The sequence below is a fragment of the Eucyclogobius newberryi genome, unplaced genomic scaffold, assembly GCF_026437365.1.
Source record: "Eucyclogobius newberryi isolate DKJ021-1_F unplaced genomic scaffold, fEucNew1.0.hap1 SCAF_361, whole genome shotgun sequence".
NCBI lineage: Eukaryota > Metazoa > Chordata > Actinopteri > Gobiiformes > Gobiidae > Eucyclogobius > Eucyclogobius newberryi.
Genome location: NW_027316014.1, coordinates 18,002 through 40,663, shown reverse-complemented (window position 1 = coordinate 40,663; position 22,662 = coordinate 18,002). Strand labels below are relative to the sequence as shown.

The window sequence follows — 22,662 nt, the reverse complement described above, 5'->3', positions numbered from 1 at the left end:
TTTATATAAAGTTGTTTGTTAAAGATCAGTGTTTTGACTGACTAGACATTTATTACATTCTGTACAAAATTCAAGCTTGCATTGCACAAAAAGGCAAATAACCACATTTTCCGGATGAGATGACTTAAAAGATAAGGCACACAAGATAAACGGTAAGAAAACGATAAGAAACCAAAAGCCTTCGCAGCAAAGCCATGGACTGGACCAGAAGAGTCCCATTTAACACAGATGCTTTATATGGGCAAAACGAGAGCGAACAGATGGTACTCATGCAGCACATGGATTTGAATTCGTACTCCTGTTAACACAGCACATCTTTTCACTGAATTTTTAAATCGTCTTTAATCCAGCCAAGCTGCACAGACAGAATCTCTGTTGTGCTCACAATATACCCAGCCTTGAATGTTAAGTAGAACTAGACAGTAACATGTATAAGGAATACAAATCATTACAGTCTTTGCTCTAAGTTAATTCATAACCTTACTATGAATTGTATGCAATCTTTTTTACATATGCGCTGCTTGTTACACAGTAACAGCAATTTGTGTGTCTCATTTAGTGAATGACCCAAACCGGATCCTTGTTTTTTTTCAAAGTACCATAGGCCTTCAAAATAAATGTAACATTAGTTTTTCTATCACATTTACATAAAGATAAAAGGTTTCAAAAATGAACATTTCACAGGAGATAAAGTGTTGAATGAGAAATCATACAAGTTGAGTGATTCCCTCGATATCCTACAGGCCCCCCAGAGGCTTCTGGGGGTCTTCATGGTATCCGTTTATGGTGCTTGTTGTGTGTAAACGCTTGACTTCAGTTCATAAGTCAGTCTTTCCGCTGACAGAGGTCACACGACTCAGCTCAGGCCCATACTCTGTTGCTTGCTCATGTCCGTACAAACAAAAAACGTCTTTAATTCTCCTTTGCCTTTAACACTGATGAAACCTCGACATTCACATGAGTAGCCCAAGCTATGGAGCACACCTGATGTTTCCTCCGTAACCTACAAGAAAGATCACCAAATGGATAACATAGTAATTGGGTGAAAATGTATGCCATAGTTGTTCTTCAAGTACCTGTATTTTCCCGAGCTCCCCGGTGCTCTCCATTCTACTGGCCACATTCACTGTGTTGCCCCAAATATCATACTGAGGTTTTCTTGCTCCAATCACCCCAGCGATGACTGGACCATGATTAATGCCTGTAAAATGATAATAGTTTAATACTGCGATGTGAGTTCTTCTGTGTTTTCTCAGTGATTCAGCTGAAGATACATACCCACACGTAATCTGAAGTTGTTGAAGGAATGTCTGTTTATGCCATCTAATTTGCCGATCAGAGCGATGGCAAATTCCACCATGTTTCCTATCTGGGCATTTTGTCTATCTTGATCCTACATTTAAAACATGTATACTTGCATCAGTTAAAACTTTCAGCATTATTATAGCAAAGACAAGTACCTGATTGTTCTCCTGGCCAAGAGTGCCACTGAGTCCTGCTGCTGCCATGTACGTGCTCCCAATGGTTTTGATCTTTTCAACGCCACTGAACTTTGGTTTGGACAACAGCTGCAATGTCAGACACATAGAAGCTCAGTTGAAAGAGGATGAATAATGGACAAGCCGGGACATGAGACAGGAGGAAAAAACAGAAATCGAACCTCATCAAAATCAGCAATGATCTCATTGAGCAGCCTCAGACATTCCAGTCCTTCTTTGTTGATGTCACATTCGGTGTAGAATTCCTTAAAATCTGGCACTGAGGCGAACATCACACATACACAGTTGTAAGACTTGTAGTACAAGTCCTGGTGATGAAAAAAGAAACAAATTAGAAATACAACCCTCTAAACATTGTTTTTTAAAGGATTTCTTGCCCGTAGGCTTTATTAGGACAGTATAGCTGAGGATAGATAAGATAAGCCTTTATTTGTTCACACAATGGGGAAATTCTAGTGTTGTAACACAAAGTAGCTCCATAAGTAAACAAACAGATACTTATATAAAACTTTAAGCAAAAAACTCTTAATAGAAAAGCTCTTATAATAGGAATGAGAAAGGGAAAGACATTACAGCCAATAGTCAAGAGACAAAATCTAACTTATGGCACTGCAAGTTGCCCTCACATTCTTATTAGATATTAAGAATAACTCTTACAAACATTTACAGAATGGTGGCCATTCATTGCTTTCATCACTATTTGGCATTGAACCAATAACAAAATAAAATCTTCATCTTATGACAAAACATAATATACTGGCACTTTTTCAAAGCCCATTGTCACATTAAGATGATGAAAATGTCAACATATTTAAGTCCTGGACAAGATTTTAGAAGTCCAATTCAAACAACCAACATTTGTTTATAGATGAAAAGTCACCTCATTCTTTTTGTTTTCACCAACAAACAGTGAGGCCACATGTGCAGGAAGCACATTCTCCAGGAGCAGACGGTTGAGGTTCTCTCTGGTCTCTATCTCATCCTTTTCTGTACGATTCTTGTACTTCAGCAAGAAGTCCTGACGAAAGCATCCCTCGGTCTAGCAGACAGAGGCCCCACAACACATTATATTCAGCTAGGGGCCATTTGATCAGAATGGTTGTGTGCTTACCTGTTGTGAAATGATGAGCATTGTCACCAGGAATAAAGTGATGTAAATGCAACTCATCACCTGTGGGTGCTTCACAAGGCCTAAGCATCTCCGAATAGACTCCTCATCTTGACTGTTCAACAAAAGGCATATTGTCTGTATTACAATTGTATTTGTTACAAACATTTTCAGATATTGCTGCTAAAACTACACAGCTTATCACAGGACTTACCCGCTGCAGTTCCAGTTTCCTGAAACTTGAGTAAACAACACATTTCCATAAGACTCAAAGAGCTCCTTCTTTGACGTGAGTATGAGAACATAGTAGATTATAGAAGCCAAGGTCAAGAAAAGTACTTTGAGCTCAAAGCTCAGTCTCAGGAATACTCCACATGCAACTAAAGAGAGTATGCAGCAGAATACTGAGTACTACAGGGAGACAAGAAGACAACCATAATTACTGTAGCTTCAGTCAAATAGCAAAAAAAGAGTGGACAGGTATGACAATATTCACTTACAGGGAGATAGTAAAGGTCCTCTTCTAAATCCTGCCTTTGAGACTCATTGATATGAGCCATGTCATGAATGTCACTGGAGCAGTCAGTCACACATGTATGGGCAAAGCACTGAAGGAGAGTAAAACATTGTTGACTCACGAGTGACCAGAGGACAAAATGCTTTCAAGTGTGGTATGGCAGCTATGAAGTAAAGCTACAAATAAATAATAATAATAAAAAGTACATAATGACCTTCTCTCAGACTTACCAGGTTGAACACGGCCATGATAATGATGACCGCAGTGGTAGTTGTGGCCAAAGGGAGGCGCACACACGGCTGCTTAACCACTGCCTCTGATACAGCTGGAAGCCACTGACAGTGTGTCAACTTCTCAGGGAACAAGTGCTGAACACAAAGATGAATAATGAGAAAAAGGTTATTTATTTTATAATGTTGGCACATGCCTGGCCCCTAAGGTCACAGCCCACAAGCCCATCAAAGGGAACATAGAACAGTACAAAGAGAGCTAACATACAAACAGTATATAAATAGTCCTAAACTTGCAGTCATAATTGTCCCATTTGTCCCAAAGTCTAACATATTTGTAGATTTTTAAATGTAGTCCAAATGTAATCTCCAGTTTTCCAAATGTGTTATGTCGTTCTAGTTCTTAATTGTTGGTTGGGTTTGTGTCATCAATTTCTTAGGCTCCCTTCAGGTTGTGAGCACAGATTTAACCCTGGGATTCTCAATTTCCTTAATATGACTCCAATAAGGTATATATACGATAATTCAGAATAGAAATGGGTCTATCTGAGGCACAGTCGAGTCAGTCCTTCCCTTCTTAAGGTGTGAGTGATATGAAGGCTTCTTTCCAACCCGGAGGAGCTTTAGACTACATTGAGGTGAACTTATCATAGACAAATTGTTCTTTAATATCTTGATTGCACAATGTATTTCCAACACAGTTAGTTGGAAATGTTACATCTCAAAACTGCTTTAGCCAGTTTGAACCAGAGGAGAGAATAATGTAGATAGGGGCATGGTAACTTGACTCTATTGTGCCTATGTCCGCCTCAATGGTTTATTGAAAACAAAAATGTAGTCCAGTCATGAGTAGATTGTACGATGATGAATGATTCATGTGAACTGAAAAGTTACCACAACATTTCATGCTCAATTTAATTTAAATACACACTGAAGACTTAGCACACACCTGAATGTTGCCTGCAAAACATATGGCCAGGGCAAGCAGCAGGACAAAAAACAACACTCCAAAGGTAATCCCCAGCTTCTCATGACTGAAAGAAAACAATGTAATATTCATTCATAAACTAAAAAATAAATTATCATTTGATTTTTTTTTTAAACAATAGCAAAACAGACTTACTTTTTTGTCACAAGAATCTGGACCAAGAAAATACATATGAAGATGAAAGTGGCACAGCCAACATAATATTTAAACATCGGTAAATCTAGAGCTCGATACTGTGGACATAATAGAACATTATCTTCACTTTTTTATAACAGTATTTTTATTATAATGCATATTCTTGCTACTAACCTGTTTCTCCAGGTCTTTTTTTGGAAACCAAAGTGCTAAACTGCCAGTATCTTCAGACTTGGACCACTGCCTGAGAAGGGAAGATGTTGGTTATTATAACTAGCCTTAAAATCATTCAAGACTTTTAAAATATTGGTGAGACATATCCACCCACTTGCTACTGAGCTCATCTATTGTGGTTGTCATTTCATTGTGGAGTTCTTCATCAAACTTGCTCTTTTGGGATTTGTTCCTGCATGAGAAAGGACAATGAGCACTCTGCACGGAGATGACAGGACAAGAGCATGAAGACTCTAAACCAAATCATGCAGCACAGGTGAGTCGGGGCAGCTACGTTTAGCACCACTCAGAGCATTAGTTTGGTGGAGAAAGAGATGATTTCAGGCTGTTAGAAAGCTTCAAAGAGAGAGGGTGCAGTCAGAGTCAGCGGTGTCACTGCTGTGCCTCTGGAAACCCCCAACTTGAACAGGAAGGAAACACTCACAGACGCAGCAGCCCAAACGCACGCCTGCCTGCCCCATGACGAGCACAAAGAACCCTCTACAGTTGTTAGAGGCCACGCGTGTCATTACAGGTTAGACCAATCCTGTTAGTTTAGGGACTACCAGTCGTTCTCACGGTGCTTTTTGGCTAATAGATATTCCATTTGGTTATGAGAGAAAATAATAATAGTCGTTTAAATTCAAACACACTTTTTTTCAGTGGGGAAAAAGCAATGTGGTTACAAGGCAGTGGGTTTAAAAATGGACCTTGCATGCCACAAAGGCCCCACTCACTTATAGCTGCTGAATGGAGGAGGAGGCAATGTGAACGGCTCTTCAAGACACTCATCAAAACTGTCCAGACCCAAGAGTGAGACAAAAGCAAACTTAATCATGGAAATAATAGTGCGAGGTCAGAGTAGGGATCTATTTATCTTGGCAGCCATGTCCAATGTTTTTGTAAATGAGAACAAATCAACATTGTATAGGCCATCAGTAAAAGTACTATTTGAAAAACGTGTTAACCTCATATCTAGGGCAATTCCACAATGATGTTAACTAAATAACCTCAGACCTCCTCTCTTCGTTTTTTAATTTACTTTCCCAAATGAGCACCTGATTTTGTACACTATGCTGTTGATCTATCGGCTGAAGCAGTACATTTTCTCTCAATAGCTAGAAATTCTTAATATTCTGTCTTTAACAGGATCGCTGTGCACTTTGTCCATGATGATGAATGTGGCCCACACTGAAGGTCAGCCCAGGCTCACGATTTCAAAAAGATTCTACATCTTTAAGCCCAACAAAATAATTGAGCAAACACCTTTATATTTGCAAGGTCTGGTCAAATCTGGAATGTTTTCAACAGGCCAGACGGGTGTTAATAGCAATATGCACATGTTTCACCTGTCAGCTTCCTTACATGGTCTCACAACACTTCACTTGGCACGGTGAGTTTTCAAGTTTTACTGCCAGATGCCCTGTCTGGCTCAGAGTATCAATCCAACTGCCAAACGCCCATTTTTGTTTGAATTATGTGAACAATAGTGTTAATTTCATTGTACTGTACTTGAAGAATCCACTATTAAACTACACGTTTGTCTTTTCAATTGATTAGAACAAACTATGTAAAGTGCTGGCGACAAAATAGTATTATCTAACAAGCGTAACTCAGTATAACTATATGGAGAATAAAGTTCAGTCAAATTATTATATCTATTTATGAATGTACCAGATAAAAACTCAGAGATCAAGATATCTTTGCCAAGATTGTTCTCACCTATCAATGTTTGCAGAACCCACAGCCGATCGAAGCGGGATGTCCTTGAAAAAGGGGAGAAATTCCAACATTAAATCAATACAAACTTAAGACAAGATAAGTTAATAAAGTTAATACATGCCCGGAGCAATAACTTAAATGGTTTTCCTCAATCTAGCCATTTCACATGCTTCATTATGGAAACAAACACTGTATTCTACCTTGCGAGGTTTTCCAATCACGATGTTGTCATTGATGAAACCCTCTCGGTTCTGAAGGTGGGCAAATGGTTTCACTGCGCCCCATGATTCCAGATAACGTGTCATGCGCACGGACGCCCGCATTTTTATGCCGTCATTCACCCGAGGTTTAGGTGCACTGCGTGTGTTAAGTGACGGGTCCTTAGACTTGAACAAAAACACATATAGATTATTGCAGTAGAATTTATACATCAAATATGTTCGGTGTATTCCAAATTCAACTCACTCGTGGATCAATTACAAGGAAGGTTTGGACATTCAGCTCCTTGAGGCAGGGGTCCCTCAGATGGCCATTGCCCTCCTCCACCTCGTATGCCTTGTTAAGGTGCTTCAGAGTGGCCTCTGTTATGTGAACACGCCTAAGTACAAGGTATTACCATCATTATAACCAGAATGTCATGATGTTACAGGATACAAAACATGATTGCTCAGTATTCTTTTCAACTTTAAGAGGATTTTCTTTCTCAAGAGTTTGAGTTCACTCTCAGACATGTTAAAAACAAAAAGGTGGCCTACCCTGGTACACCTCCGGACTCCATGTGATTGGCCAGTGTAACATCATGAGACCACACATCAAACTGCCACTTACGAAGGCCAATAACACCACAGAGCACATTTCCTGAGTGAACGCCCACTCTCATGTTGATTTCCACTCCTGTGGCTTCCCGCACCTGTCTACGGCGTCAGAGCAAACCTTGAACATTCACTCACGTCTGACAAGGTTTTGAATGTGTAAAACGACACTTACTTGATTGCCTCACACATGTCAAGGCCCATTTTGACACAGTTTTTTGCGTGCTTAGGCAGAGAGACTGGCAGCCCTGACACACAGTAATAACAGTCTCCAAGGATCTTGATTCTCATGCATTCATTTTCCTACAAGCAAAAACAGTTTAAAGCTTGTTAGCTCTGGACATAGCAATACACCAAAGGAAAATTAAACAAATTACTCGTGCAAAAAAGAGGAAACTAACCTTCGCTATTTGGTCAAACTTTCCAAACAGCTCATTAAGCATAATAACTAGTTCCTTTGGAGAGCAGTCACTGGCCAGTTGGGTGAAACCAACAATGTCTGCATAAAGAATGCTGAATGTAAAAAAGAATAATTTTATTATTTGAAGAAAAACAATAAATAGAATGAATATGTTTTATTAAATTGGATTATATGTATCAAATTCTACCGTCATTCAACTATATCCATCATTTATAGTCAATTCTATTTAAATAGACTTAAATAGATTTACCTTCATCAAAGTATTCCTCGCTATAGAATTAGGCTCTAATAACTGGTGTGTGAGAGCCAATCACTACAGTGTACTATTTAAGAGACTGCTGTAGTTTTGGCAAGCCTCCACAAGGCCAAATCCAAGTATGTAATGACTGTAACTCACTGTGTGCATGAATGGAAATAGCAGCACTGACAACAAGAGCGTCCAAACTATTCCCTGCGACCCTCAGACACGTCTACTCTAACACAAGCGCCAAGCAAATCCTGTCATCCCAGTCAGGTCTACATTTCTGTCCAAATATGAAGAAATAGTAACAGTATGTAAAAGTAGTGAAGTGTAATGATGGCAACCAAACAAGTTGCTATGTTAGTGAGTTTTGTTCATTGACAATAAACCTTTTCTGATTCTGATTGAGAGGGACGGACTGTGTGCATGTAAGTCACATGTCCAGGTGATAGACAATGGAGCGAATGACCTGTCAAACATAATTATAGAGATCGGTTAAGGACGAAACCCATCGTTCAGCAAGTGCATGGTTAAATTAACACAAACATGACAATGGCTCTGTGATGATAAAAGCCTTAAACAGATTCTTCCTGATGAGTTGAACCGATTTGTTGTGATCTTGGTCTGAGACAGAAAACACAAGCACGCTTATAAATCCTATTCCCTTATAATGCCAACATGAGCTCCTCAGCCATCTGCCAAAGTTCAGTTTAAGCTGACCTACTGTCTGTCTGCACCAGTGAAATTAATGAAAGACTTGTAAAACGAAGAGCTGTAACTGGGCCAACAATAATATTCTTGACTGTTTGGCGAATTGGACAGAAATATTCATTTTCTCAAGTACTTTACCAGTAACTACATTTATATTTGGCCGTGGGGTAAACAATAGTACAATTATTTACTTTTAATAGTAGAAAAGTATAATGTAGTGGAAACTTGCAAAACGTTTAATAGTTGAAGTTAGATAATTTGTGTTATAATAACTATTGTGTGATTTAGAAGTGGTTCTACCTGACATTCTCATGCCTCTTCACATACAGGCTGTGAAAGTTATTATCCTTGACCAGCCGCTGTTGCTCCTCCTTATCTTTACAGTCTTGTAAGCGCTCCATAATCGCTAGCTTCATCTTCATGGAGATGTAGACAGGGAGAACAGACTGCAACAGGTTTTCCTGTAACAAACACAATGTTTATTAGATTTGGCTAAACAACATCAATTTACAAAGGACTAGTTCCCAAGAAGGAAGATCACTGCAAGTTTATAGTTCAAGTGATTGTAATAGACACATAACAGAGATAGTGTTAATGTATAGTTTATTCATTAACTTAGGAATGTGAAAAGGTTTGTCTTACATAAACGCAAATGTTATCAAGGCCTCTATAAGAACGTCCTGTTTAAATCACATTATGCCCCACCTATAATTAAGTTGGATTCATTGCAAATACTTCAATACTTTAATCTTTTATATTATTTTACATAAATACATTTTTCTATTAAGTCTATATCCATTAAAAATAAGTACCAGCATTTTGGAAATACAAAAATAAGCTAAGTAAATGGCAAATAATAAAGCACATGTAGAACAGCTTGTTAAAGCGTGTGTAAATTCCCTATTGTCATAGAAACAGAGACACCAATATGGCAAAAACAGTGTACTGTGTTTATAAATATATATTATAGCATATCATTGTTAACTGACCGTGACTACCATTCATTTTGTGAGAAAATATTGTCCAAGTTGAAACTGAATCATGTATTTAAAAAATTATAATAACTAATTAGCTTTTTGTATTTACGCATTTCTTGACACACAAAGATGCTTCACATTGCATCATTCGTTCACTCCACACTTGGTGGTAGTAAGCTACTATTGCCACAGCTGCCCTGGGGCAGATTATATTTAACCATAAAAGTGACTGTACGGCTGGACAATAAATGTCAACCTTGAGTTAATGTGACACACATAAATGTACAGTGTATCCAAAATAATTTAACACTATTAACCATTTCAGTGTAGTGTAGAACAGAGTGCTACCTGTTGCCTCTTCTCTATTTCCAGCTTCATTCGCATGCTCAGGCTCCTCAGTGTGTCTTGGAAAGTTTGTCTTAGCGTTTTCTCCATCAAGACCTTATGAAAGGCTCCGACTACACTGCCACACAGAAACACCACTGCATTCGACACCATCTAAAACACAACAGGGAATCAAAATGTGGCCAAATGTTTATACATAAAACAAAACACTAACAAATGATAACCTGTATTACCTGGTTAGCCAGGTGAGGTGAGGGCTGATCGCTGTAAACAGTGAGTCGAAGTGTAACAACCAAGATGTGGGACACGGAGGAGGCAATGCTGAGGAACACAGCGTGCCACAGCTGGAAGGGCAGCATTGTGTACACCGTGAAGATGATGAAGAGAAAGAAAGGCACCTGAAAGTATAGCAAAGCATTCATTACACAGGGGGTTGGAGACTATCTCAGCCTTTATGGTCGCTATAAGGGAGACATATTATGTCAAGTCATGTGTTCACTCATTATTACTCAAAGTTGTATTTTGAGTGATTCATGCACGTTTGAGTAATCCTGTATTGACCTCCATTCAAGGTGTGAGTACTCCTGTCTCCGCCCACTTCTCTGTATTTGCTTGCGATTATTTAAAAATTCCGACTCCAGGTTCAAAGGTGTTATGTAGGTACTTTTCAACAAAAAAAAACACAGAACAAAATCTGCGGCTCACAGATTCTAGTATTATGTAGTTTTACTGTATATATATATATATATATATATATATATATATATATATATACAGTAAAACTACAGTATATATATATATATATATATATATATATATATATATATATATATATATATATATACTGTAGTTTTACTGTATATATATATATATATATATACAGTAAAACTACAGTATATATATATATATATATATATATATATATATATATATATACAGTAAAACTACAGTATATATATATATATATATATATATATATATATATATATATACAGTAAAACTACAGTATATATATATATATATATAATATAATAATATATATAATAATAATATTAAATATAATATTATCATATTATATTTAATATTATTATATATAATATAACATAATAAAAATGAATATGTTATGGTTTCATACTGAAAAGTAAGTATGTCTTCTTTAACTGGGCTACAATGTCCAGTTGCAATTTCCAGTATTCATTTACAAGGGGAAAATTAGAGTCACACATTCTGAGAACACGTGTTAGCCCAAGTAGACCTTGACACTTCACTCACAGGGACAATGAGGTTTACCTTACATTTACTTCACTAGGTCTTAATCCATAAAACATAAGGCATTATTCAAAAGACACACTATAATGGCAGTGAAAAGACATTTGTTTTAGAATTATAAGAAGAGAAGCAGAAGGAACTTCAGGGACAAAATGATTTCAATAGCAGTGACTTTGGACATTGCTTTTTACAGAACACGTACTCATCTGAATTTGCACTCATCACAAATCAAAATTGCGTTACCTGATCCCAAGGAAGAAAGATGGGGCTGCTGAAAATGAAGGTGAAGCCCATGGACAGGTGTGTGGCCCAGATGACGAGTCCCAGGAGACGCCTCCATCTCTGCGACAGCACGTCCGTACACACGCACACGAAGACGGCCAGAAACACACACAGGCTGGAGCTCACCACGCTCACAAAGGCACTGTGTTCCTCTGCGCTCTACAACCGCGTCAGGAGAGAGAACAATAAACACATTTTATTACACTCCACATTGACTGTTAGTCCTGGGTATATTTGACGCTGTAAATCACAGGGGGATTCCAATGCAGGGGTTAGCTAGGGTCTTTTTATGAGCCACAAAGAAAGTTTTCAGCCAGGTTGTGTGTATTTTTACCCTCCTGCTTGTTCCTGAACGAGTTAACCTGCAATGTCAGGAAACATCGACATCTCATGTACTGTATCTATGCAGTTTTTGTGTTTCGAGGAGAGAAAAAAAAGGTAAAATAAAGATAAAATGTAAAAAAATAAAGGCCAATGGGAGAAAACAAAGGGTTAAAAGAGCAAAAGAGCGAGACAGTCCAACAAAGTCAGAGTTTATGGATCCCGCTCAGAGAAGGCCATCTCTGCATTGTATGTTGAGCTTTCTGGTTACCATGGCAGCACTGCTAAAGGGCACTTCTAAACTGAAACACTTTGTGCTCTCCATGTTGTCTTAACAAAACCTGGGCTGAAAAAGAACAATTACTGTATACGAATGGGATACTATGCAGCCCCCTTCTGGCCTGCTCTTAACACTAAGAGAAACAAAACCCTAAAATGAAAACAACAAGAACAAGGAAACAAAGTGACTTATCCGTGCATTATGCAATTTTGTGAACTTGACTACACGGGGACGATTGGAAATTAGCAAGTGAATAACTGAAGATGAAATGAACTGTGTATAATCCTCTAATTGAACTTTAAAATAACAAGGCAAATAGAAGCAGTTGAGCACTAGTGATTTATTGGCTCATAGTGCCATCAGGGGCAGGTGATGGTGGTGAAAGTGCTACTTATCAAAAAGCCAGTTGTTCATTCAGAGCTGCTCTTCATTAGATGGCCAACAGAGAAGTGGAGTTATATAAGCTCACCGTGGTTTCCTGACACTGCTACTGGACCAATAAAAAGACTGCTGCTTGTGTTTTTGCATTGACACACTGCAATACATGTGACTTTCTTCTAGCATTGTTACATAGAAATTAATTAAAATCACAGAGCAGAACTTGAAGATGCCCTTTACATGGTAATCAGTGTCCATTAGGTAATATTACAAAAGCAGGAAGGCTTTGGCTTTCCACAAGGGAAAAGTCATCATCTCCCAAAACAAAAGCTGTCAGTTCATGAATGATTTAGACCACAGACTGGGTGGTAACCTGGCTACAACTATGCCAAAATCAACTCAATCTATACAGTACCTGCCTTTTCCTGTCACCACATTTAGGCTTTGGAAACGCACAACATTTCCTTTGTTTGTTTTAATACAAGAAGCGGACTTCATCTTTTTTTTGAATTTTGTTTTTGTCTTAATCAAAATTATTGCTTATTGTTTTGCTCTTGATCAATTCACAATTAACTCAACCAAGTTATTGTTGTCATCAAAGGTACTTGACTCATTTTGCTATTGCATTTTCTCATTCACACAAGCGGTTTCACATTCTAGAAAGAGATTATATATTCAAAATGTATTGCAAATCACTCTAGAGGTGATTCACTGTTTTTGAAAGAAATACCCATATATAAAATCTGACTATTGTAAATGTTAATTAACCACGGGACCGCATACATAACTTGTAATGACGTCCACATCAAGACACAACTTTTTCATTCTTATTTAAGTAATGGCCAATGATGGGTTGCATTTCAGCCCTTTTTCCACATCAACTTTCCCTGATCTCGCTCCTAATGTCATTAACCGCATCTTTGTTTGTCCGGTTGAGATGTTTCAGCGTATGCTCAAGTACGGTTAATATAATAAACCAAGATTTTCTAAACTAACTCTGATGGAGACAAGACACTTACCAGTCCAAGGGCAAAGAAGAGAATGAGGAGGCTTGCACAGGAGAGCATGGAGAGGCCCAGCAGCAGCACCAGAGGCTGATACTGGCTGATGCAGGAGAATTTCCAGTACAGCGCCTCATTTTTCAGTTCCTGGTCATTCAACAGGTACTTTCCCTTGGCTGGCATCACAATCGTACGTTATAGCGACATAGCAGAGGTAAATGGGATCTCGCGTCGCGGCACACACCACAAAGTCCAAAAATCTAGGAAGATCCCCCTTTGCTAACTCATAGTGATGCAGTGATGGTTACTTTCCCTCTCGATCCGACATTGTGACGGGATCCTCTCTCGCTCTGGCAGACTTTGTCCACTTTCTCGGGGCTTAAGTCGCGGCAGGTGCTGGCAGGACACTCCGCTTCATCCAGGGTGTTGCTGCGTCCAGCGGGTTTGAGTAATGAGTCCCGGGCTGGGGACACGGGGCAGGAGGGGAGGGCTCTTTGAGAAAGGGGAGGGCAGCGGCAAGACGGGAGAGTGACGGGAAAGGGCGTCAGGCACCGACAAAGACCAGCAGGAATCCAAGTGGGACCGGGCTAGAGGGGAATGCAGCGGCAGGTGGACAAGGGCTTCTCTCTCCTCGGCATTTCACACACACCTGGACAAAGGCACGGGGCGGGGAAGGAACATAAAAGAGACATTTTAGGTTAGTCGAACATGTAACTGATTGATTAAACTATTGCAAAAACAAATTCAAAGTTATTGTGAGTACTTTTTCTTTGAGCCGACCATTTGTTATTTTCATGCACTACAAAAAGAGTTGAGCTGGATTGAAAAAACAACTTGTATAACTTGCAATATTTATGCTTTGGGGGGGATAATTATGCTTGGGTAGTTTCTATATTAGTGTTTATTGTTTATATTTTCTTCAGCACTAGATTGCAGCACAAAACAGGCCTATGAAAGTGAGACATTCAAACCACTTGAGACTAAACATGCAAATATTCTAAAACGACTTAAATACATTTACTTTAGTTATATTTGAAATGAGAAAGTAGAAAAATGAGATGTATGATACAAAATTTGCTAGCAATGCCCATTTAGAGATTGTGGCTCTAAGTTCAATAGAAAGCTGAACTTTGCCCCGATGTGAATAGAAAGCTCATTTCCTGCACGGGCTAATGCCTCAGTGTGCTTTATGTTTGAAGTTTACATGGCAACTGCAGCTGATGCGCTGTGCTATAAAAAGTGAATGCAAGCGGTTGGCACACACGTCTTTGAGCAATACCACAGTGAGCAGCAATAAATGTATAGTCGGCTATAAAACTGCTAACAAAACCCCTAATGTGCAGTCCACCTTCTATAACTTGGGTTCAGGACATTATTGTATTCCCTCAACAGCTTTTAAGATGAACTTCAACCAGCAAATCCAAGACAAAATGGACAATGCTCAGTTATTACAAGCAAACATCAGGAAAAAACAAGAATGCAGCTGTAGTCTTAAGTGTTTAATGGAAGTCGGTCATTACACAAAGGCTGGATGCTGATGATCCAGATCCCCTACGGAGCGGAGTGCCCTTTGAGAGGATATTTGACTCTGAAGAACTCATTTGGCAGATGCCGTGATGGTCGTCGGCTCTAAAGTCGCCATGGTAAAGGGCCCGCTCGAGACACGTGGTGCAACAGCTTAAAAAGAGAGGGACGGACAGGGATGTACGCTTCAATGGAGAGCAGTCTCTCAGTGAGCAGAAGTGAATAGCTACAACTGCCAGCCCTTTTTTTATAAAAAGAAAAAAACAAACTCAACGATTGAAGGAGTCACATAGCAGCCTTGTAAACCAGCGTCACCGGAGGAAAGGCACAAAACCCGCCTGACGTCAGTGAGCGCGCTGCAAGGACAGAAAGGCACAGGTCCTGGTCCCGAAACAAAACAGGAGGCCGCGTCGGAAGAGAAATAGCCAATTTTCACAGCTCAGACTTGTAGAAAAACAACATGAACAGGGGATAGAGCTGTCCGAATGCGATGCTGCGGACGCACAGGCTATTTTTTGATTATGCCAGCAAAGATAAGAGCGAATTGGAAAAGAGATTAAGTTGTTTAGTGTATTTGAAATGACCACAAACACATACTGATTACTGGGTATAATCAAATCAAGTCAATATTGGCCTTTTAGTGAGACAACAGAGACAGTTGGCAGTTGGCAGGCGGTAAATGGAAAGATGTGGCGTGTGTCTCTCAAAAATGGAATATTCTGCCACATAAACGCTCTTCCTGATGTCATGCACTCCCGATGTTACAGGTCGAGTGGCTTGGGACCTCTTTGATTCGCGACCTTGAATTAAATTTAGGTACTATTGTTAAAAAATATGATACAAGAACCGAGGACGGATCCTGACAAACAACAAAGCATTTTTAGCTACACTCATAAGCCAATAATGTGACACTTTTAAACGTACCAAGGTGTCAGAGTACAGTGTTTGTGTTAAAATAAACTACAGATGACCAATATATCAGGGGATTTTTCCATTTATCAGGATCAAATGGAAGTAAATGAGCATTAAATCTGAGGTGGCTGTATGTTGACACAATCATCACATCAATCACACACAAAAAACAAGAAATTACATGATATTCTAGATAATGTAGTTTACAAAAGTGAAATTTAATAACTGTCCTACAACTTAACTCAAAATTAATATCAATATCAGCAAATGTTGGTTATCAGCCACAGCAGGAAAAACATTAAAAAATAATACTTATAAAATAAAATACCAACTATTACTATATTATTATTATTATTATTATTATTATTATTATTATTATTATTATAACTATTATTATTCTACATTTTGATTTGAGCCTGGATGGTTTCTGAGTTTTTAATGCTGGTTTATTTGTTGAGATAGCAATTTTGAGCAAAGATTGACCAAACTTAACTCTCAAAACAGGTTTCTTTAGACTTTATTGCTCCTATTGTTATTATTTTTATTCTATTCAATGAGTCCAGACACTGCAAAATATAAAAGGAGTCGCCTCAAAGGAAATAATTCAGTATTTTCTTTAGCCTACAACGAATACAAGTCAGTGTGACAGTCAAACACCACACCCCTCAGTCTTACTGTTACTAATCACACATTCATATTATTTCTAGACTTGAAAAAACAATATTATGGTGTTCATTGTCGTTGGTGTCGCCACGAAAGCCTTTGCAAATATTTCAACTGTGATCCATACGCAGTTACAGTTGGAGTGACTATTCCAGTTGCAAATTCTAAACTGCAGACATGAGAGTGTATTTATCCTATGGTGTCTCAAACATCGTCTTGAGCCAAATGTTCCACGTCCCATCATCACATTAAACTTCAAAATTTGATTTGCCAGTATATTTGAAAAGAACAAGAAAGCAGGGCACTCAGCCAGTTACTCTCAGTAGGTTAGGGTTACAGAGCCTCGTCCATAAACAGATGATGTATGTGGAGCAATGCGCTGGGCTGATTCGATTAGGACGGCTGTCTTTTCCCATCCTCATTGTAACATCTATTGGGATTGAATTAGCGGCAGTCACCAGAAGGAGCTGCTAAAAGCTAACGTTTACAGGATGCTAGTATCTCAGACTTGTTGTGCTTCAGATGCGACGACTTAATAAAGAAAGGAAGTGCGGGTGAGGACACAATTCACACAGGTTTTTTCACAGACACTGCCAGGAGTCGTCACAATACTCTCATTTCAATTTATCCTATAACGAAAAAATGCACTAAAATGCACTTTTATACACAATATTTATAATAGAGTGTAATTTTCTTTTTGACAGGTATTTAGTACTGAACAATAATATAAGTAGAGTAAGTAAATTTTCCATTTTACATATTGTAAATCGTTATATTGATCTATTACAAGTTCATTGACTTCCTGTTCTGTAGTGCAGAACTGATAAGCCAATCCCTCTTCATAGTGAGAGGACATTAACAAGCAGCAGATTGTCATTTACATGTTTTTGTCTTTGAAAAGTGGCTACGTGACATTTTAGAACCCCACATGTGTCACTCAGAGCCTAGATTCTCCAAATAATCACAATTAATCACAGGGATGTGGGCCTGGGTGTGACTTATACTTAATAATTATACTTATATAGCTATACTCCGGAGTGACTTATATGTGATATTTGTTATTTTCACACTTGCAACCTTATTCCATACTCCATTGCAACTTATATATGTTTTTTCTTCTCTATTATGCATAAGTGCCACTTATAGTCCGTAAAATACGGCATTACCTTATGGTCTTATACCAGATCAAGACCTTTCTTAAGCTGTTTGAGAGCGGTCCTATTGTCCTGTTTATGAATTTTGATACAAGTAATTATTCTGGTTTCGAACTCTTTTTTAACTGTGATTAATATACATTTTTGAACGCTTCCCAAGCATTAAAATTGTACTTGTTGCAATGGCTCATCACTGGCAGAGAGTACTGGAGCGTCACGGAGCCAGGCCCTGCTGTTTGATCAGCAGAGATGCAGTGCAGAGCTGGGACCACAAACGGATGGCGGCCTCACATCGGTTTGATGATGGTAATTTTCCAGGCAACCATAAAATCCAGGCTGCCGACAGGGCCATCTGTGCACCACTGCTATGAGCGCACTTTAGCCGTGCGCGGGATTGTCATTAGGGCCAAGCAATATGACAAAAGTATTAATGAATCAGGGTTTATTACAATTTAAACATTTCAAGACTGATTTACCGAACATAAACAATAGAGACCTTCATCGTTGCTACTTAAAAGGCACTGCCCTGCTCCAAACCACTTACTTTTACTGACAGAGGTTTGGCCGTGGATCTCATGACACATTATAATGCTCAGATTAAAACAGAGCCATGCTGATCATGACGATTAGCTCTCACAGTCCTAGTTTTCACCGTACAAAACCAGAGCCCCTTTTGAAGTGACTCAAATACTGCAGTCAGTTCAAGGATTTATACAACTTTGGAGATTTTTAAAAAGAGTAAAAAAAATAGGAAAACCTTTTTATTTATTTTTTTTACAAATCCTCCAGGAGGACTGTAACATGAACTGAAACAATAAAAGAATCTCAAACAGTGTTCATTTTCAGAGGTCAAAACAACTTTTTCATAAAACGACAGGATGGACTATATATATATATATATATATATATATATATATATATATATATATATATATATATATATATATATATATATATATATATATATATATTTTGCCGGCCCTCCGCTACTTGCCTGGATTCGAATATGTGCCTCGGAGGAAAATAATTGCCCACCCCTGGACTATAGTTTAGTTGTTTGCAGAGAACATTCTATTCCCGAAATAATTGCTTTCAGTCTCAGCAATTTGTTTGGGGACAATTAAAATAACAATTAACGATAAATTGTGCAGATTTACAAGGCCTTCTAGCTCAGTAAAATGGTTCAAATATCTTATGTACTTGTTTCAGAACTAACAACCATTTGATTGCCATTAATTGTACTGGCCTGTGCTGAATAACAGAATGGCTCATTGTAATCCAGGACACTTTAGCTGTGAGGAGTGCACCTCCATGCTGTTATAAACAAGCCATTGTTTCTTCACATTATTGATATTAAAAATCCTGCTTTCACTGCACGGACAGCAGATAGGTGGGTGTGGTCACTCGGACTCCACACCAAGAACGGTTAAATTGCAATAAAGGGGAGTGTCATGTTTGTACTCGGTGTGTGATAGCATCTTCACCACACCCATCTGTCCAACCTGCATCCTGTGGCTTTGAAACATAACTGAGATAACACACTAAAATTATTCTTGTGATGGAATAAGTCCAGGCCTAGTCACTCTGGGAGAACATAGCTGAACACAGTGTGTATTTGTCAGTATTAGAGGGAGTCCTTCGTGAAGCGGAGGGAGGTTCTGGTCAACATCAGATAAATTAAGCTTAAGGCTGATTTTCCTGACAAAGTCATACAGAGTCATAACAGAGTAAAGTAACAAACAGGTCCATTTTGTGGTGTTAAGCGAAGAAAACAAAGACAAGGACTCAAAGTAATGGCTTCAGACCCTAACATGCCCCGTTTAAGACAGCACTGGTCTGGGGGACATTACTCTAGAGTGAGAAGCTTAAAATTCCCCACCATGCACAGACTGTTACTTTATGTATTGTAGTAATTGTGTATAGTAAGGAAAATGTGTAAGTAAAATGAGGGTTACATGATTTTGAAGTTTTTTCTCACAGAGAAGGAGGGTCTTAAGGACAGGGCTGCTCAGGGACAGTCCATTATCTTAATTCATGGAACATTGGTTAATCTGCCTCTATAATGTTGACAATTTTCTGCTGATTAAATCAACAATTCTGGAAACTGCAATACATTAATTGAACAATATTAAAACAATTGGTCTTCAAGGTATGTAACTGCTTAAAGTTAAATGTTTTATAAAGGTCAAGTGACTTATGTGACCAAAGCATTACTCAATCTTTATTAGCATTACTTAGAGGTGCACTTACACCATGTAACATTTCCGGTTGAGGGACCCCCGGGGGTGAGTAAAGATGAAAAAGTAGGATTATGACACTGCATTTTAATTGAAAACAGTTTGTTTTAGTGAAATTGGGTCAGATAACACAATAAACAACTAAAATAAATGCAAGGTTTAAAAATTGAAATTATTATAGGCGTCTATTTAATTTTGCTGTGGGGGTCCCGTGTCGGTTACACGGTTATTTTGGGGGTTCAGAAATAGTATAGTGCACATTTAAACCAGCAGCAGCAGCACAATGATTCATACTGTCTCAAATGTTGAATGTTTTAAAGAACACACTTGACCAAAGCTTAAAAACAATAAACGCTTTACTGACAAGCCCGAATGACCTATGGGTCAATAAAACATGACCAGTACCTCAGCTACACTGCTTACCAGTAGTTTGTGTGGAGAATTGGACCCAGGGTATTACATAAACATAAACCCTGCTTCTGTCAGCAAACAAGAACCAGAGGGCCTAATGGAGATTTTTCATTATAGCTGTTTCACATTGTATAGAATAATAATTGACAGCATTGTAACGGTAATTATAACAAAATCAGCCTAGCTTGACTGAACATTGAAGTTATTCTCACTGTCCGTACATACTCTCACACAGACTTCTCTTTTTCTTTGAACCACTAATTATAGTGTAATGTGTTGAACTGAGCTCCTGGGATCCCGCACACACCACAGTTCTCTCAGTCGCTCTGAATAGCTGCACATTGGTCTAGACATGGACGGGCCGGGCCAATTCAAGATTAAGGCATTTGCACAGAGCCGAAAAATAAGACAATTTGCTTCTTTTTATTCATCAATACCGACTTGAAAACTATGAAACTTTGAAATGAAGCTTTTGGAAAACATGTACATATAAGTAAAAGACTGCGTGGGACTTTAAGGACTGTATGATATCGTGCATTGTACTAAGCCTTTAATAGCAGCTGTGCAGAGGCTCCGAGGTCCTGACGCAGACAGAGCAGAGCAGGGGTCTCATTACCTCCATAACACTCCGACAGCTATAGATGACTCTGCATTAGGGCTGTAGTCAGCTAAAGAAACGCTAAATCGACTAAAGGCGCGGATTTGTCGACAAAAGAGGGCGGGGCAGAATCCCATCACATCTGACCAAAACTGCACTTACAAGACGCGATAATAACAGAGAAATACAAGTAAACTGTTTTTATATTATAGTATGTACAAGAAAACTCCCTCCACACTCTTTATTCCGCTGTTATCCATTTGAATCTTGAATACTCCAGATAAAAATGTTGGTCGACCAAGACTCGACTGATTAAACTTCTAAAGGCTTAAAACCTGTGGAAGAGCAGACTATACAAGCAAGTCTTGTCTGATTGTTTTTCCACATGATTTTGGCATCGTTAATGAAATGTAAAGTAAGTATAAGTAAGTTCTTCACTCATACAGCAAACAAGAAAACTGGATTTACTCATATAAACCTTCAAAACATTTTCGTTTGTCGATTAATTGTGTTTTAGTCGACCAAATTGTCTATAGTCGACTAATCATTTTGTTCAGACTATAAGGACTTTTATGGGTCAACGTCAGAAAGAAGAATGCATGGAGTGAGATAACTTTGGATTTGGTAGTTAGTTTAATCTTCTTCTTTTTTTTTACATATAAATACACATTTTCCTAATCGTTTTTGTTGTTTTTGTCATGCTATTGTCATCTCGCGAGTGCAGTTTGGGTCAGATTTAGGCACGGCAAGTTTATTTGTAGAGCACAATGGTAGTACACAAGGCTATTCAAAGTGCTTCACACAACAGGAAGAAATGCATTAAAATCATTTATGGTGAGATCATATACACTTTTTATAGCCAATTTTTAGTCCCTTTTAGTCGACTAATCCATCAAAAAGGCATGCCAAAAATGTCTTTAGTCTATGTCGGGGATATTGCTAATCTGAATATACTATAAGCATTTATATTTACTTGTTAAAATATGACTTTAATAAATACAAAAATGAAATGACCTTAAACTAAAAGAATGTATCACTTGCCTCAAATGTTGACTGTTGTGTTGAGAAACAGGTTATTATGTTTGTATTGACAACTGAACACAACTGAAAATATAGCCGCAAGCGGCAATGATCGGCCCTCGCCACGCCGCCGCCACACCGCCGCCACGCCGCAAGAGGAGGGGGCGCTAACGCGCCCCAATTGTCCTTTTATTACGCCTACTGCTGAATCTGTGACGCTGTCACATCTTCTCCCCTTTGTTTTACCATCAAAAAGCTATTTTATTTTGAATTCTTGGCAAAATGTGCGGCTTTGCCGCACAGACACCGTGACTCTTTGAATGAAAATGTGGATAACTTTTGATGGTCCACCCCTGAAGATGAGTCCCACCAAATTTCAGGTTAATAGGGCTGACGCCCTGGGAGGAGTTTGTGAAAGTCTAAAGTGTAAACATGTTCTGGCGATTTCCCCATTGGAATAACATGAAAGGTTTCGGTCATCGTTGGGCAACGCCATAACAATTATGACATGGGTCTCATTGACTTTTTTGATGGGGATGCTAAAATTGAGTTGTGTGTCAAATTTCATATAATTTCGCAAAACTAAACATTTAACCTCCATATAAAATCTGTAGGGGGCGCTGTGGCGCCAAATGAATTTATTTCACTTCAAATAGGTTTAGGGCAAAGAGTTTAACAACTGATTCTAATTTG

The 22,662-nt window shown here is 38.5% G+C and overlaps 1 protein-coding gene across 2 annotated transcripts; it reads right to left on the bottom strand.

Annotated features, from left to right (window-relative positions):
- Positions 1–11: 11 nt before the first annotated feature.
- On the bottom strand, positions 12–13,710 carry LOC140376514 (adenylate cyclase type 2-like). 2 transcript variants are annotated; one of them, XM_072462007.1, is made up of 26 exons: positions 13,469–13,710; positions 11,432–11,629; positions 10,153–10,317; positions 9,923–10,072; positions 8,898–9,058; positions 7,626–7,737; positions 7,400–7,527; positions 7,168–7,326; positions 6,878–7,010; positions 6,613–6,798; positions 6,413–6,456; positions 5,428–5,487; positions 4,806–4,883; positions 4,652–4,721; positions 4,478–4,575; positions 4,304–4,388; positions 3,355–3,492; positions 3,108–3,215; positions 2,822–3,018; positions 2,611–2,722; positions 2,380–2,538; positions 1,661–1,807; positions 1,461–1,568; positions 1,279–1,393; positions 1,077–1,201; positions 12–1,003 (listed from the first exon to the last, which is right to left on the bottom strand). In XM_072462007.1, exons 1-26 carry the CDS (start codon positions 13,631–13,633, stop codon positions 857–859), a joined length of 3,348 nt encoding a protein of 1,115 aa, XP_072318108.1. In that variant the 5' UTR covers positions 13,634–13,710; the 3' UTR covers positions 12–856. The 2 variants fall into 2 exon arrangements, with proteins under 2 accessions (XP_072318108.1, XP_072318109.1); XM_072462008.1 differs by lacking the exon at positions 5,428–5,487.
- Between the last annotated feature and the right edge of the window lie 8,952 nt (positions 13,711–22,662).